This window comes from Panthera leo, chromosome B3 (assembly GCF_018350215.1).
Source record: "Panthera leo isolate Ple1 chromosome B3, P.leo_Ple1_pat1.1, whole genome shotgun sequence".
Lineage (NCBI taxonomy): Eukaryota > Metazoa > Chordata > Mammalia > Carnivora > Felidae > Panthera > Panthera leo.
In genome coordinates, this window is record NC_056684.1 from 41,810,483 (window position 1) to 41,827,989 (window position 17,507).

The following is a 17,507-nucleotide window of genomic DNA, read 5'->3' on the forward strand; positions in this document are numbered from 1 at the left end:
TACCATGGGGCCAGCAAGCTTTGAGTATGGGGGCAGGACACGGAGGTGGGTACTGGCTCCACCGGCCCCTAGAAGTTCTTATCGACAAATGAGATGACCCTCTTTCCCGTGGATGGGAGAGAAGCAACTCGCTACCCGGAGGGCCAGGGGAGAGCAGACCAGAGGCTTCTGCTCACAAACACTCAGAGTCGCTCGTTTGGGGGAGGCAGTCTGACTTTAAGTCTGACTCAGGTGAAGTCCATTTAATTACAGGGCAGCCAGCCCAAGTGTGCAGGAAGGGAGAGAGAGGAAATTCACCATCTTGAAAATAGCAGAATGGTGAGACAAGATGCATGCGATGCTGTGAAGGTGGGGGCTGCCAAAAACCACTGAAAATAATCCTGAGAACTCTATCAATTTAGAGCTCTGTACCTCAACCTCCTCTTTGTGGAGGAGGTTAAAAATGACAACAGGATACCAAGAGAAGCTAACTTGAGATGAGCTGGTAAGATGACTAATGGAGTCAACTCTGTATTTAGCAGAGGAAAGGACCTGAGAGCTTCAAAGGGATCCTTTGAAGCATTTCAAAAGTAGCAGGCATAGTGTAACCTGGAAGTAATAATAGTAATAACGATGGTGGTAAATAACAATAATAGAAAAAAGGAGTGTCAATGCCATTTCAAGACAGCCGTGACACATTAAGATAAAACTAAAGCAACAGTCATGTTAGCTGTTATCACAGGAAGTTGTTCTCATGGAGACATGGCCAGAAGCTGATTCACCTGTGAACCTATCCTGATAACAGGATTCTACCACCTTGAAAAGAGAGGACACATTGAAAAGGGCCTCTTGAATCTACACGGACTTTAGTGCATGGACTGTGTCCCTATGCTGCCTGAACTGGATCATGTTAGGTGAATCACACCAGGAAGAGCCGCCTGCACGGTGACAGTACGAGACGTTCTTTCCACAAGTGAGGCCCAACTCTCCTCTCTCCTGGCCAAAGGTCTTTTGTCCTTGTCTGGGGGCTGCACAGCTGGGATATCGCAAGGGAAGCTTTGGTCTTTCTCAGTGCTACGGCCTGGCTTCATGATCAAGACTGGGATGCCTCAGCAGGATCAAATAAGAACTGTTTTCTGGAGACAAAGGGAATCTGCTTCTCAAAACCACCCATTTCCACCAAGGAAGCAGATCGTTTCACTGAAGAACTCAAGGCTGTAAGCACTGCTTCCTGGCCCCCACCCAGGCCAATGCAGGGGAGTCTGTGAGGCTCTGGGCCCCAAGATCTGACCTCTTCATACTTGCGGTCGGCATCTTCAGCAATGTGCTTGGCCTCTTTCAGTTGGATCTCCTGAATTTCCATTTTCTCCTCATCCTTTTGGGCTCGACTTTCAATGACTTTCATGCCTCTGAAAAGGAAGACAAGGAGAAGACCCAAGGTTTAGAGGAGACCTCCGTAAACCCACACTGCGCTGCACTGGTCCGTGAGGCTTGGTGTAACTGGCAGACCAAAATAGAGCACAGGGCTGCTTTTATTTTCCAAACGATGAAGCAAGAGTTTCCAGAGCTGAAGGAAGAAAAAGACATACACTTCTCTGTTTATTGTGAACGAAACCTCACACTTTCGATACTGGTGAAGCTATCCAGGGATCTAATGTTAAATGAAAGGTACCACGTCAGGATCCTGCTTGAAACTGGGAGGCATGGAAACAGGAAAAGCCAACATGCTTTACTTGCTATATAAATAATGAGATTTCTTCCTAGTTAGAACAAAAACAAATCTGTCTTCGTGTACTTCTTCCTACAAAGAAGGTAGCTGTTCTCACCCCATCAGTCACAAACGTAAACATTAGACCGAACCATGTGACGCTGCTGACACTTGACTATGTCAGACCTACAAAAATGACAACTTCATATGGGTCAACCTAATACTTTAGATGAAAAACTGTGAGTTTTGCCTTTAAGAGAATTCTTACATAATAGAGGTGTTGACAGAGAGATTGATGCCATCGTCTGTGCTGTCTCTGGGTCTCACAGTGTTAAGTTTTCGAAAATGTAAATTGTTGTGGGATGTATTACAGTTTTATGGAATAAGTCATTTTAAAATGGGATTCATTAAAAAAATAAAAATAAAATAAAATGAAATGGGATTCGTTTACCAAAATCTAAGTAGGCAGTTCGGATGATGAAGTACTACAGGATGCATCAGAAGACTAAAATTCTTGGCTTGTCTATAATTTCGCCGTGAGACTTTGGGCAGGCCCCATCAACTTCTGAGCCCTTGTCTTCTCATTTGTAAAAAGAGGGGAGTGGGGTAAGTGATCTCTGAGTTCCTTTTTTTCCTACAAAGTCTAACATTGCCAGATTGCCTTTTACGTTTACTGGCAAGTATATTTCAGGAAGAATCAGCCACAAAACCACTGGCATGTGTGCACGGTAAAAGATGATGAGTCATCTTAAGGAATTCCAAAACTCTTGGTTAGGGAAGAAACAATAAGCAGCAGTGAATAAGGAGCTGGAAACTTCAACTTAAATGCTTCTTTAATCTTCAAGGCTGAAATCACTCTTTACCCATGGTGGCAGGGTGCTCACTTCTATCGGAGTGAGTGGACAGAAACTCACTTCTATCGGAGAAGGAGAAATGGAAAGAATGATGGATTGCCTTCACCTGCCCAGGCCACAGCACCGATGCACACTCCCAGTGTTCTGAGCCACCACATTACTCTGTCATGCTTCCAAGCAGAACTCTCCAGTCCAGTCTTTCTTGGAACGCTTCTATGCAATATGAATACATTAACTTGAGCAGTTGAACAACTTCTAGAATACACGGAGTTGTGCTGGGCTATATGGCCATGGTATTCCTTTACTACCACAAAACTGTATCTTGGAGTAATAATCAGGTGGGGCCAGGTTACAGGGAGTGGGTTCTGAATACACGACTATCCGACTATATTTACATGTGCACCAGTATCTTACCAACATTACTAAGTCCAAAACAATTTACTTTTGCAGATAATATTTCTGTTTTATCTGTGCTTCCTCTTCCACCAATTTGCTGGTTACTTGACAACTGATAGTGCATGGTTCATTTATCTGGGCCCAGTCTCCTTGGCGTATTTTAAATAAAGTTTATCTTTTGGAAATGTCTAACTGCTCTGCGGTCAGCAAGAATGAAAGAACCAATAGGCATCCCTAGCATTTCTCATTTAAAGGTCCATCTCCCTCTCTGGATGATGAGCTCTATGAAGGCAGGAATAGGAGCTCTTTCTCCTTTGTAACCTTGGGATTTCAAACAGTGCTTTGTACACAGGGGCTCCACTAAACGTTAAAGGAACAAACCTAGTAAAGTTATACCTGGGATCAACTGAGGAGACGATCCCACCAAGGCACTGTAAAATTGTGAAGCCCCAAAGATCAGAGAAGCCCTCCTGTTCCACCCGGAGGAGAGGCCTGTGCAGAAAGGTGGGCTGGGAGAGGCACCCTCACCTCTCACTCTCATCTGCTGCCTTCTCGGCCTCCTCCAGCTTCTGCAAAGCTGTTGCCAGTCGCTCCTGGGCACGATCCAACTCTTCCTCAACCAGCTGGATGCGTCTGTTCAGAGAAGCTACATCGGCTTCAGCCTAGGCAGAGACAGTGAAAGGCATTTCAGACTGGGAGAGAAAGTGAGGGCACTGCCTACAGGAAGTGGCTGAGCCAGAAACACCGATTTCTGACAGGAAGCCTGGCCGTGTGGTGAGCTACCTCTAAGTGCATTACACGCCCTGGTCAAGTCCAGAGTTCTCGAAGACACTGCTACATTGATTTATATAGTGAACGTCCACACTCGCGTGTGTTAAGTCCACACGCACCATTCTCAGTGGAGAGAGGGACCGTTACCAAGTGCTCTCTCACTTGGTTCCTTTCTTCCACAGAACTCCACAGTGGGTCCCCCTGACTGCTAAAGGGGCGCTTCATTACGGCCATCTCACTCAAGGGGACTCGAGCACTGGGCACAGACAAGACCTACCAAGGCTCCGCCACATAGGACAAGAGCAGCCCAGCCGGAAACCAGACTCAGGAGTCTGCATTCTCCTTCCTCCTGGCTACTTTCTCAAAGGAGTCTTGAAAGGAACTAAAGTATTTAAAAACTCAGCCTTTCTAAAATATATGCCATACAGACACAACCGCCCCTCCCCCACTCCCGTTTCAGTAACCCCTTTAGGAGAACTCGGTCATAGGCTGGAACAGGGCCAAGACAAATTTCCCAAGTGTTCTTGAGATAAGCTTACTGGCATTTCTTGCAAGGTTGTTACAAGAAAAGTTTCAAACTCCTTAGGAGAAAGCAGTACAGATACTATTTTTATTTAGTATCTGTATCTAAATTAAGATGTTACTTTTCGGGGGATGCAACGATTAGCTGCTATTATAAACACTTTTTACTGTGAGCCTCAGAACACTTGCAAGTCTATGATGATCCATTACATACACTTGCATTGGTGTTTGTTTCAATACTATGCCTGGAAGTCAAAGAGAGAACTTACTAATCAGGTACCATTTCCTCATCTGCAGCCACTGTGAATGTGTGCTTATCATGGGGTGAGAAGGTTTTCAGGACACCACTTTAGAGTTTTCTAAAAATTACCATACATACTTAAGGCATGCCAGTTCTACCCATATTTCCGTGTGCTTTACTCAGTTGGAAGCTTCCTACATGTAAGCAATCATAGTTCTCTGCACAGAAAGAATATGGGCTCAGTAAATGTCTACTGAATAAAATAATTTAAACAAAAGCAACTTTCTTAGCTCATGGACTCCTGACGTACTCAGTCTGAAAGGCACATGTAGTGAGAGGCTGTGATTATGGCCTTGAATGAAATGAATACGAGAATGTTCAGCTCTTTGCTCCTCTGGATTTGTAAAATTTTAAATGCCAAGTTTTGTCTGGGAAAGAGAAGTTATTAGGGCATCTCCAACCATGGTGAAGGACTCTTTATAAAAAATTCAAATACACTTTTATCTCGACGAAAATTAACTATGTAGTAGTAACAGGCTGACGGAGACAGGGAAAAGGAGAAATGGGAAATGGCTCTGAGGAGGACAATTTGCATCCATATAGGCCCACAAAGTAAATCCTTAGGGGTGCACAGCTAGTAATGGGTTCTGCTAAGTCTGACCGGCCAATGAGTATGTTTTTTTTTCTAGAGGAGGAGTGAGGGTAATAGGGACAATGCATTTCTTACATAAAAGGAACTGTCGTTCTAGCCCTATTTCTTAAAAATTGGAAGGAACTATACATTAAGGTCAGGTCAGCTTTGTTCACTTTTTTTGTATTTTCCATTTCTAACACAATTCTATTCCTTTTATGAATGGGGCATGGTGGTGGGGGGTTGTCAGGAAACAAGCAACTCCGAAAGCTGAAAACAAAAACGAAGAGCAAAACCAAAAATACCTTAGTAGAATGTCTAGGTCATACACTTGAAAGTATTCCTCACCTTTCGTTATTATTTTGAATATAAAGGCAAGTATCTTCGTTACAGGTGCTATGGCCAGAGAAATGTCAACATGATTTTCAAAATGTTTTCTTGTAGCCACCACACTCTAAGGTTCTGCTCTGTGTTTCACCTGGGCCCCAACCCTGAGGACTTTGTACTCATAGAAAGAACAGGGTTTATGCTCTGGGGAAAGGACCTTCCGGGTGGCAGGGCAGTCTAGGTCCCCAGCTTGTCATGTGGCCGGGGCATGGAGAGTAAGGAGACCATGCCGCCGTGCTCATTCCTGCCTCTGCACACAAGATCTCCCTGCCTAAGCGGCCCCCGTCAATCCATAGCTTCCTTCTTATTGCCCCTCACTCTAACCACTCCTTCCTTTAGCTCTGGACCCTGAAACGTAAATGTCACTATTTCCCAGGAGCGTGTCGTAGAACCTTCGACTTCTTGGCACTATATAGGGCCTCATACAGGGCCCCCAAGCAACAACTGGGAACAGAGGTCCATTCTAGGAGCCAGGACCGTGCACACAGCAGACCTGTGGCTGGTTCACAAAATGGGGTCTCACCTGTTTATCTGGAAGAGTCTCTAGGCATCATCCAGCAGTTCCCACAACTGGCTGAGTGTCAGAATCCCCTAGAAGATGCGTATTAATAATGCAAACTTCCAGGCCCCATCCCCAGAAATTCTGATTCAGGAGGTCAGAGGGGAGGGCAAACATCTGCAACATAAATACGCAACCTGTTCCATCCCTCCACCTTCCCGGCCCCACCATCCAAAGAAGCTGGCAAATCCTGTGGGAACCACTCTTCCAGCTCTCCTTTCAAAAGAAAGGAGAGAGGGAGCTTTGACCCACAGTGCTGACCCTGCTCGGGCCATACAGACATCAGTGGGAGACAAGACTAAAACCCCAGTTGCCTGGGTCCTCGTGTGTGGGCTCGGCCACTTCTCATGGCCTCCAGGGATCTCACAGCAGCCCTGGAATTGGTGGTTCTTACCTCTTACCTTCTCTCTTCCTATGTTAGAGTGGCAAGTCCCCTATAGCCTCTCTCAACGCAACTCCCCATGTGACAGAGAGGCTTTGATGACAGGCCTAGGAGAACAGTTACTGCACTGCATAGCATCCACTAAACAAGCCCTCTCCGTCCCTTCAGAGATAAGGTATGGTATTCCACTGAAAACTTCACCAAGTAGCACTCATGGGTGACACCTCACAGGTAGACACAGAGCATCTGGCCTCAAGCTGGGAAGCCAACACCCGCTGCCCCTGAGCTTTCACAGCAGCACGGGCAAAGGTGCTTGTAGGCTACAGCTGGGACCTGGGAGCAGTGTCTGGGGTATGTCTATCTGCACGTAAGCTTTCCCTGGGAAAAACCTGGACTCCCACTGGCTTCTCAGGCCGTTCCACACTGGGAGGGTCGCAATTTTGTTTCGGTCCCTGCAACTCAAGTTTAAGTCCATAAATTAATTAAGGAAACTTCTTACTCTTATTTTTACTTGTGTGTGTGTGTGTGTGTGTGTGTGTGTATGAGAGAGAGACAGAGAGAGACTGAGAGAGACAGAGAGAGAGACAGAGAGAGAGAGAGACAGAGAGAGAGAGAGAGAGAGAATATGAATGATTGAATGAATATATGTGTGTGCTTTGGATTATGCTCTGTTCAAAAGGCTTCTAGCTCTTACCTTCACTAGCCTTTTATTTCTGGTATGTGTTTTCTAAGTTCTGAAGTTTATTTAGGTATTCTCTAAGGCTCCTTCATCACAGAACCTGGGTAGTCTACCTAAGATTTAACCTTCGGTTACCTCTGCCAGTACAAGTCCCCAGCCACATGAGCATCTGTTATTTAAAAAGCACATATAAACAACAAGGAGTGTGGGAAGGGTCAAGACTCCAGACGCAAATCATTTCCAGGCATGGAAATCACCCTTAGTGCGCTGGGTTGGCTTCTTCTAAAAATGTGTTGATAACTGCTGGTGGAGTCTTTCAGTTTGGGATGCTAGTTTCTTTTACTTCAAAAGTGCTATTGTGTCCCACCATGTAATGAGCTACTCAGAAAAGAGACTGCTATATTAGTAAAGGCTACCAATTATCTTCCTGCAGATCTGTTGTTAAACAGCCAGCAGGCACTTTGCAGTTGTGCCTGGCCTGTCCTGCACCCAACCCAAAGGTACCAGCTACCTACATGGAAAACAAGGGTGGGCACACGGCTCCCCCAACCTCAACAAGGTACTATACAGAATCAAGGGTAGCAGGGCCACTTCAACACAGCAAACTATTACTCCAAATCAGATTTGACAGCAAACTTTTATGATGCCTACATTTTCATGAAATCCAGATGTTTTGGCCAATATAACTATATATATACATATATACATATATATATATATATATATATATATATATATATATATATATATATATATATAAATATAAATAGCAATGGTTTTTACTTTAAAAAAGTATTCTAGTTAAAACAGTCAATAGTAACTAGGAGAGTAACATTATATCCTAAGAAATGATCCTCTGGAATATGTTTTCAAAGTCCTGCCTGAACCAGAGGGGAACATGGGATGACCAAAGGTCAGGCATTTTTATTTCATGCAAACTGTAGTTATACGGCGAAGGTTTCACCCAACTTGCTGTGTAAGACCAAGTGACTACAGCCAAGTTAAACTTCTGCCCTTATATGGTAAGGAAAGGGGAAAAAACCACTGATGACATTAAGGGGCACTCCCATGGATAATAGATAAACACAACCTCCTCTATCTGTGCCAAGGCCTATAATTTATGAGGCATATTTGTATAATGAGGGAGAACGGACATGAACAGGGCATTGTAGTGCCCTTGCCTTGCCTACATATGAAGACAGAAATCATGAGTGTATATTCCAGTTATTGCCAGCCTGGGGTTGCCAGTGTGAACACAAAGCGCACTCTTTTGAGTTTCCTGGTCTCAGAGCTATTTACCAACTTGAAAGTGGGAGAGGGCAGGGGATTTCTGTTAATTGGTTATTTCCCATGATTTAATAAAATTACTAGTTGAGAACCTATAGGATACAACTTTAAGTCTCGTTGTTTGCTGGATACCACCCAGAAAGGAGGAAAGACTGGCTCCTTCTTGCTACTCTTTCCTTTGATAATAAGAAAAAACACACAAAACCCTAGTGTGTCACAAGACCTAGAGTCAATCATTATATCAAGCAAAGTATCCTCATTCCAACATTTTGAAGGGCCCACACACCCTGGAAAAACAAACCAGTAGGAAATAAGGGATAACCAAGTTTTCCAAGGTAGTACTAGCCTAAGAGGGCCAATTAACTACAGTACATCTGAACTTTTCAGAATCAGAATTTAGGGACAACTCTCCAGTCAAGTATTTCTTGCAGCGGCTCATGATTTTGTCACTAAACCTGTACCCTTGTGGCTAAGAGAAACTGACTGCTAGCTTAACTCACAGCTATGTCTGACAACTACCAAGAGACCACCTTAAATTAACTCCCTCTAAATTACAGTTGCAGAAGTTAGGAACAACTCTCAATCTGCAATGGTCTCTTCTGACTCAGTCCTCAAACTGCTATCTTAAAAGGTTCTGGGGTGCCTGGGTGGCTCAGTCAATTAGGCACCCGACTCTTAATTTCAGCTCAGGTCATGATCTCATGGTTGTGAGATCCAGTTCTTGTGTCACCAGACTCTGCCCCAGGCGTGGAGTCTGCTTAAGATTCTTTCTTTCTTTCTTTCTCTTTCTCTCCCTCCCTCCCTCTCAAAAAAAAAAAAAAAAAAAAAAAAGTTCTGTGTCCAATCAACCTGGATAGAGTGTTTTCAAAATTACTTCCAAAAAATTCAAACTATTTAAACCACTTTAAACACAAAGCTTTGAAAAGAATGAAAGCATCATCTTTAGCCAGCAGGCCCAGGAAGACTACCGTTAGAAAAATGATGTACAAAAGAGAAGACATGTATAAAAGTAACAATATGCCCTTCATAAAATTAATCTTCTGTGTCTAACATCAAACACTAGGACAGGAGTCTAGTCTATAGAAGGCTCTCCTGCAGAGGACTACATGTTTCCTTTCTGAGGAGGGTAAGGGGAGCTCTATCTACTCACTTCCACCACTAATGCCACCTCAACCAAACATTTCCTCCAGTCTGCCCACATCCTCTCTCCATCAAGTTCCCAAAAGGAAAAAAAAAAAAAAAAAATCGGTTAAAAGCATTTATATGCAGTGCTTTGACATGTAGTGAAAAGAGTAGGCCATTTTCAAGACCCTTTGAATAGGTGGTGAACTGAAGGCAAAGGAGCAAAGAACAAAGCCAAGTGATGTGCAGTTTTAATACCAGCTGACATTTAGCACTTACTCTGTTGTGTCAAACACTGCTATAATTTCTTTACACATACTAACTCCTTTTGCCACCTCAACAGGTAGGTATTATTATTATCCACATTTTAGAGTTAGGGATCTGAAAGAACGAGAAGTCATTCTGCCCAGCATCTCACAGGGAGTAAGTAGCAGAAGCCAGAATTCAGATCCTGGCAGTCTGGGTCCAGAGTTCTCATTCTTATCCATCATGTTCTATTAGTTCTAATGGTTCAAGGACAGCTGTTAGCCAGGCAGAGAGAGAACTGGAATCATTTTATTGCCCTGTCAAATTCAGACACATCAATGGGATCTTTGCTGACTTGTTCTCAAGAAAACTGTCTTTCTTATTAATTTCCTGATTCCTGTCTGTATTTTCCGCCAAATTTCCTCTAGTTAGGCCTTCCTCCTAGGAGGACCCATTTGTTTCTATGTATTTTATGCAAAACAGGTATTGAAGTTTCTGCAGCCAGCCATATTGCCATTACAAACGCCTAACCGGTAGGATTTACTCAACTCAGAAGAATGGGTCCGTATTAAGCACAGCTGGACACCATATTATGCTTGTCATAAAATTCCCAAGGTGTTTGAGTATCCTGATTTAAAACACACACTCGAAAATCAACAAATAGCAAATGCCTGAGCTACCTCTGAAATCCTGTTCCTGTATGTTGGATACATTTGCCTTAGGAGAAAGGAAGGAAGCCAGGTATTACATTCAACATGGGGGAGGGGGAAGCCGGCAAGAGAATACACCCAATGATCGTTGACATGTAGCCAACTCTTCTCAATACTCGGTAACAAAGGAATATCTGTATATGACCACTAGGGAGGAGAGATGGTTAATACAAAGGGAAAGGTAAGCGGTCTCATACTATGCATGTCATACATACATGTATGTCAGAGCCCGGCGCTGTCAATGTCTCAACCACCACAAAGAAAACCAATGGTCAACGGGGATGGTGGAGTTTAGCATCCCCCGGCCCTAAAGTCTGGCAGTGCCCCAGACTTTCCCTGTCAGCGCCCCTTTCCAAAGGAACGGATTTCCAAAAGGATTTCCCTCTTCCCTCCCCACCCTTCGAGTAAATAATGCCAGCAGCGCAAAGTGCACATCCCGAGGGACCCGAGACACCCGGGCCGAACGCGAATAACCCCAAAATAGAGCCCTTTCTGGGAAAGCGCTGCTTCCAGAACCTTCTCAACACCACTCCTGCTTCCCCTCGGGGCTTTTACTTTAAACCAGCGAAGATGGAAAGGAAGGGCTGAAAGGAATAGGCAGGGCCCCTCCCTAGAGTCCGACGCCAGCTGCCCCAGGTGCGCCAGGTGCGCCCCTGGAGGCGTGGGGGCAGGGGTAGGTGGGCTCTGGAGGGCCCTGCACAGCTCTGTGGGCCCAACTGGGGCGGAGGCGCCTCTGGGTGGGGGTAGGTGGGCAATGGGTGGGTCCCTTACGGTCTCCCTCAGCTTCCTCTCGTAGTCCAGCTCACGCTGCAGGCTGCCCGCGCGCTCCTCCGCGGCGTCCGCCTGCTCCTGCAGGCTTCGGATTTTCCTCCGCACCGCCTCCAGCGAGCTGCTCCCGGCCATCGCGCGGGGCGGCGGCGGTCTGGCCGGCGGACTGCGGTGGGAGAGACCGGCTGCTGCGCTCCGGCCGCCGCTGCCGCAGCCGCACTCCTGAGCGCCCGGCCGCCCCGCCCAGGCCGCGCCGCGCCGCGCAACGGCGGCGCCCCCAGCGGCCCAGGACCAGCCCGGAAGTGGCGGTCTCCCGGGCGGCGCAGGCGAACCGCAGGCGGGTGCGCGAGCGCCGGGGGCGGGCACAGAGGGCGGGGCGCGCGCCACGGACCCCGGGAATATGCAACCCGCGTGAGACACTGCGCATGCTCGCGGCACCGGGGCTGTCGGAGGTGGTGGACTCGCTTTGGGACACCTGGAGAGCTGGGCCCGGCCGGGAGGGAGGCCAGCGCGCCAGGGATTTTACTGCGATTCCTAGCGCCCCTCCTTGGCTCCGTGGTGACCCCGGGTAACGGACCTGGTTGCTAAGGGCGGTGGTGCCGCCTACTGGCGGCGGGAGTTCGCACTCGGGAGTTCAGAATTCCCAAGCCCAAGAGAGAAGCTGAGTGGAGGAGTTTGGGGCCTGAGTGTGTCCCCAGGACCTTTCTTCGTTATAAAGAACTACAGCACACAAGATCCTAATCACAACAACCTTCCTCTTTCACTAAACTCACGAAGTGAAAACCACTAACATATTGCATTAACCTTGATTAAACCTAACATATTGATTAAACCTTTCTAAATGCAGCGTTCCTAGGTAGGTTAGAATCCGGCTCCTAGAATCTCTCCTGGCTGTTGACTTTGGCCAAGTAACTTGACTCTTCTGGGCTTCATCTATAAAAGTGGAATTAATAGCAGTACTTCCCTCATGGGGCTGTGGTGAGATCTATGAAGTAAAACAAAGTGCCTAGCACAATACATTGTACATAGTTAACTCAAATGATAGCTTTAGTGAATAAATATGCAGGCACTGCCTTAAGAGTCAGGTGGGGGCCCATCACGGGCTGTGTTCTCAGGGCCACGAACCTCTTTGGGGCTCACTTCCCTTTCCATAAAAACAATCATCTCACGGGTCCCTTATAACTTACAAGCTTCTCTGGTTTTAGATCAGCCTCAGAGATCTTCTGGAATCTGACCAATTCTGGGCTGGACTGAGATGCCTTTAAAAGGCACAGCCATGAAGGCTACAGAACACTATGAGAGCCTTTGGCTACAGCTGGATGAAAACCCAAACTCTGGGAACCGTCCTCTGCCAATTCTCCCATTTGGGCTGCGTTTTTAAATGCCTTCCAAATCTCATGGCTTTCTTCCTCACCTTTTTCACAGGAGGCCCTTCAAGTCAATTCCTGATGTATTTAAGTGTGGGAATAATGAAGAACAAAAACATACTTGACAACCCCGTCCTCCTTCTCCAAAGCCCTGACAAGGAACCTCCTTTGCTTTCCTGATTCATTTTCTATGGACTTTGTCACAGTCTCCGCTGAGACTCTCACAAACCTCAGCATGTGCCCTCACGCCCTGTAGGTGGAGCCTCTCGCTTTGTTTCCACACAGTTCATCTGGTCAGGCGGGAGGTTACAACTCCTCCCCCAGAGGAGTCCCGACAGTGGGCCTCCAACTTTGAAGGTGGAGGAAGGGGGCGCCAGGGAAACTACTGGACACTTGCAAGTGCTCTAAAGCAGCCAACTAATGACTTAATGTCCTGCTTTTCAAATACCTGGGAAAGACAGTTTTAGGTGAGTTCATTTTAATGCTGATGTCATTTATACAAGAGTTTAGGACAGTTCTCAACTTTGGGTGCACATTTAAAAAATACTAATGCGTGAGTTCCACTCCCAGAGATTCTGATTTAATTGGCCTGGGGTGCAGTCTGGATTTGGGCTTTTAAAACCTCCCTAGGAGATTCTGTTTACATAAGGTTGAGAATCACTGATTTAGGAAGCAAAGATCTGCAAGGAATAAAGACTCACATACTGCAAATATCAGATACATCACAATATTGGGGAAGGGGTTGGGGGCCAGAGAAAAAATGGAGCCTTTGATCCCATTCAGCCTCATTTAGGTGGAACACCAAAAGTTTCAAAAGAAAACCATCAGGATGCTTGCTACCTTGTGAATTACAATCTTTTAAGCTAGGAAGACCCTTCTTTTGGAATAAAATTTGTAAAGTATTGGTAAATATGTAGAAAAAGGTTTTAAGTAGTAGGAAAATGTAAAAATGTTTTTAAATTGGTGAGTAATGACAGTGAAATGTCCTAACTCCAAATGTAATATGATTCTACCTCAGGAAGCTGACCTCCTATCTCCCGCTTTCTTTAGTGATATCGGTCTCTTCCTCCTTAGCTCTTGATTATTTTTGTTAGGAAATCACTTTAAATATAGCGTTTCTTTGCAAATGTTCTTCTTCAACATCCCTACACATTCCAAACAACCTACAATATCTTAAAAGTTCAATAATCAATCTACTATAAAAAAAAAAAAGTACCATATTAGCGACAGTTTTCCAGTAGGAAACCAAAACACAGTTTCAAAAAGCTCCCTCCCTTGCTAACCCCGCCTCCACCAAGGTGGCTTTAAATATCCTCATCCACTTCTGCCCCACTTCATTCCAAAGCTCCCTTAAACAAAACTTTTCAATAAAGACATGATAGCACTACATAGTTACAATAATTATGATCTTTTTTTTTCCCCTTTAAGAATTGTAGTTGCTTTTTTCTCCTTCAGTCTTACTAGGCTATTTTCAAATTCTCTGCATTCTTTTCCTTATAAGGAATATCTCTCCTTGATCTATCAGCGGCTCTTTTGAAAAAGCTAAATAAACGTCCTGCTGGAGAATTTGGGGGAGACAGACATCCTCCATTTAGCCTTACACGAAGCAGACATATGATCTACATTATACAAAGCAGACACAGAGTTATATGTGTTTTTTGGCTCTTTTTCTAGAGCCAGGTAGTTTGTAGCTTTAATGTTTTAGCTAAGTCAGTGCTTCTGTGAACCCCATTTCCAGTAATCTTGATGTTCATTGAAAAAAGAATTTTTTTTTTTGGTCGATTCTAAATGTCCTATGTCTGGATTTCCCATTTGCAAAGCATGCTTGGAGATTACATTTTAAGCCTTTCACGCCACAAAAAGCCATTACTGGTTTCAAGGCCCAAGACCCTCCAGCAATTTGCATTTTACTCTCATACAAAAAATTCTGCCATTGTGCTTGGTAGTTCAACTTCTGGGCACAGCTTTCCCCGGTGCTCATACATTCTTGGAATTGTTACTAACTTCCCAAGGAATTCTTTCCTAATTGGGCCTCTAGCCTTAATGAGCTTCTACAATGGAATCCAACAGTGTGAAAAGAAGTCGTTCCTTTGGAAATCTAATGCTTGGCTTGACTTATGGAGCAGAAGAGACAAGCTCTTCAGCTAAAAAGATTCCAAAGGGCAATGGACAAAGTGCTGGTAGAGTTTTTGCAGTGTGTGCATCACCCCTGAAACTATGTGGTGGTTGTCAGAAGGCTGACAGGTGGGGGTGGGGCAAGCAGGAGGGGCAGGGGGCAGTTAGCTCACTATACCATATAAAGCACTGAGCTATATATAACTCCCAGGGTACTTTCAGGATCTAGTGCTGTCAGACTGCAGACCCAAGCAAGTATCATCTTCCCAGGCAGATCTTAAGGGCTGGATTAAGGCTTCCCTAGTGAGCAAGGAGGCCTCAAGTGTCTCTGCACCCCAACATCAAGCTCAGCCTTCTAAGTAAAAGTAGCACCATGTCATTCCTTCAATTTAGAGACCAGGCCCTCTGTACCCTGACTAGACTCACCATTGAAAACCAGGCATTCCCACCCACCAGAGGCTGCAAAGGAAAGAAAGTAAACTAGGCATTCTGTTTGCACAAACCTTGGTGATGACACCGCAGAGGTTTTCTGCCACCAGGGAGGCAAGGTTCACCTCCAGCATCCAATTTCAGCCACTCCACTCCCAGCTTCTCACCCACCCACCTCCACCCCCAGGAGTGGGGGAAAGAAGGAGAAAAAGAGAGAGGAGTGGATGAAGTATAAATGAACGTGTGCAATAGAAGTCTGAGGCAGCATCCAGTGCTCTGGGCCATGTCAGGGCTGTGTGCGGGTGTCCAGCAGGAAGAGGTGACCCTCCTCCATCGCCCCTTGGCCATTGTGGTGACCTCAGAGTGGCCACTGGGCAGGAGTTGAGGGAGATACTGTGTGCGTGCACTTACGTCAGTGGCCTTTTTCTCCGCCAGCTCCAACTTCTCCTGGGCATCTTTGAGAGCCTCGGAGTATTTGTCCAGTTCATCTTCGGTGCCCTTGAGTTTCTTTTGCAGCGACACCAGCTCATCTTCCAGCTGGGAGTTGGCCGTGAGGGACGGGGAGGGGTGGGGGTGGGGTGCAGCAGGCAGCGTGATCCCGCGGGGGAGGGGTGTGGGTGCACAGAACCAGAAGGACAGGGACAGCAGAGAGAGAGAGGGAAAGACAGGGAGGGAGAGAGAAAGAGAGAGACAGAGTTAGCCATTCGTGCGCCGTGCTGCGCCGCGCGCCCCGGGTACCTTGGCGGCGGCCTCATCCGCGGCCAGGAGGCTGTCCTCCGCCTTGTGCAGCTCCTCCAGCACCCGGTCCCGCTCGTCCTCCGACGCCCGCAGCAGCTTCTCCTTCGCCGCGATGTCGTCCTCCAGCTGGGGGGCAGCGGCGGGCGGGCGCGGGCGGCCGGCACGGACCGGGTGTTAGACACACACAACACACGAGCGCCTGGTTGGCTGCGGCCCCTCGGCTTGGGGCGCTGCCGACTCGGGGTTCAAGGGTCTCTAAGTAACCTCTTCTCTCCTGAATATGGAACCGCACTGTGGCCCACCCTGCACCCCCACCTCCCGCGGGACGAGAATCCTGCCAAGGTCCCAGCGCGCTCAAGTCCACCACTGGGGATGCAGAAAAACGCCCCAGTCTCCCTGGCTTTCGGGCCGTACTCTCCATTCTGTTCCATCTTTGTTCTTAGGAAAAAACTTCATGACTCGACCCACCCCGCCCCCCCCCCCCGCTCCCACCTCCACCTCCCTGCCCCTTCCCCCTGCTCAGGCTCTACCCCAGTTGAAGGTTTTATTCTTTCCAGTCAAAAGTCCAGAAGAGCTTCTAACACTTTCTGGACTCGATTCACCCTAACCTGCTCGCCCCCCCACTCCGGTCCAACACTGATCCCCGATCCTGAGAGTCAAGTGTCTCTAGGAGTCGAGAAGACCTCGCGGGCTCTGGGAAGCCGAGGAGGGAAATAAACGTCCCCGGACGAGACCAAAAAGTTAGCGTAAGCCTGAGTCTTGCTCTTCCCCTCCCCCTTCTCAGCTGCGCGTCCCCGGCCTCCCAGGAGTGGCGGGGTGGGGAGTGGCTCCCCTTGTCCTCGGGGTGAGCGGCCGGGAAGGGGTGCCAGGCGCTCAGGGCCCGGGGGCACCGTGAAGGGCGGGGGGAGCGCAGGGCCGGGGAGGCGCAGACCTGCTTGCTCCTGTCCTCCGCCGCCTTCTTATCGGCCTCCGCCTGCTCGGCTCGATCCAAGGCGTTCTCCTTGTCGAGCTTCAGCATCTGCATCTTCTTCTTGATGGCGTCCATGGTGGCGGCGGCGAGGGGCCCTGGGGCTGCGGCGGGAGCGGAGAGGCGAGTGCGCGGTGGGGCGGCCGAGCCGAAGTGCGAGCGCGGAGCCGCCTGCTGCTCCCAGATATGTACTTTCCCAAGGGGGCGACCGCATTCCTCGAGACAGCCAATACTTTTTTGGAAAAGCTTTTTTCTCCTGCCCCCTTTCCCCCTCTCCTCCCTCCGCCCCCTGCCCCCGCCCCGCTCCTTCCCGCGGGGGCCGCGCGCCCATTCGCTGCCGCCTGCCGGCCTCCCAGTTGACGGTGGATATGACTATATATGGGGACCGGAGCCGCCGAGGCGGCGGCCGGGCGAGGCCGCCCTGTTCCCAAACCTGCGCGCCAGGGAGAGGGCGTCCAGGCCTCGCTGGGGCCGAGCCGGGCCGGGGCCCTGACCTGTGCCCTGTGCCCTCCGCGCCCCCTCCTCCCGGAGCCCGTGCCCTGCCGTCGGGGTCCCGAGCCGGGCCCGCCAGAGCCCCAGGAGGCCGGGGGAGCGTGGGTCAGGTAGTGGGCGCGCGTGGCCCCGGGAGACGCCAGACCCCGGCGCTCTC

At 47.9% G+C, this 17,507-nt stretch overlaps 1 protein-coding gene across 17 annotated transcripts in view; it reads right to left on the reverse strand.

Annotated features, from left to right (window-relative positions):
* Positions 1-17,068, reverse strand: part of TPM1 (tropomyosin 1) — a 27,877-nt gene extending 10,809 nt beyond the window's left edge. For 2 of the 17 annotated variants that reach the window (XM_042941813.1, XM_042941817.1), the window contains exons 1-4: positions 16,823-17,059; positions 15,565-15,690; positions 3,466-3,599; positions 1,271-1,388 (exon numbers count right to left, since the gene is read on the reverse strand). In XM_042941813.1, the coding sequence (XP_042797747.1) occupies positions 1,271-1,388; positions 3,466-3,599; positions 15,565-15,690; positions 16,823-16,936 (492 nt within the window). In that variant the 5' untranslated portion in view covers positions 16,937-17,059. Of the gene's footprint in view, positions 1-1,270; positions 1,389-3,465; positions 3,600-11,245; positions 11,476-15,564; positions 15,691-15,891; positions 16,018-16,822 lie in introns of those variants that run through there. The other 15 variants (XM_042941823.1, XM_042941827.1, XM_042941828.1 and 12 more) reach the window with 13 other exon arrangements.
* Between the last annotated feature and the right edge of the window lie 439 nt (positions 17,069-17,507).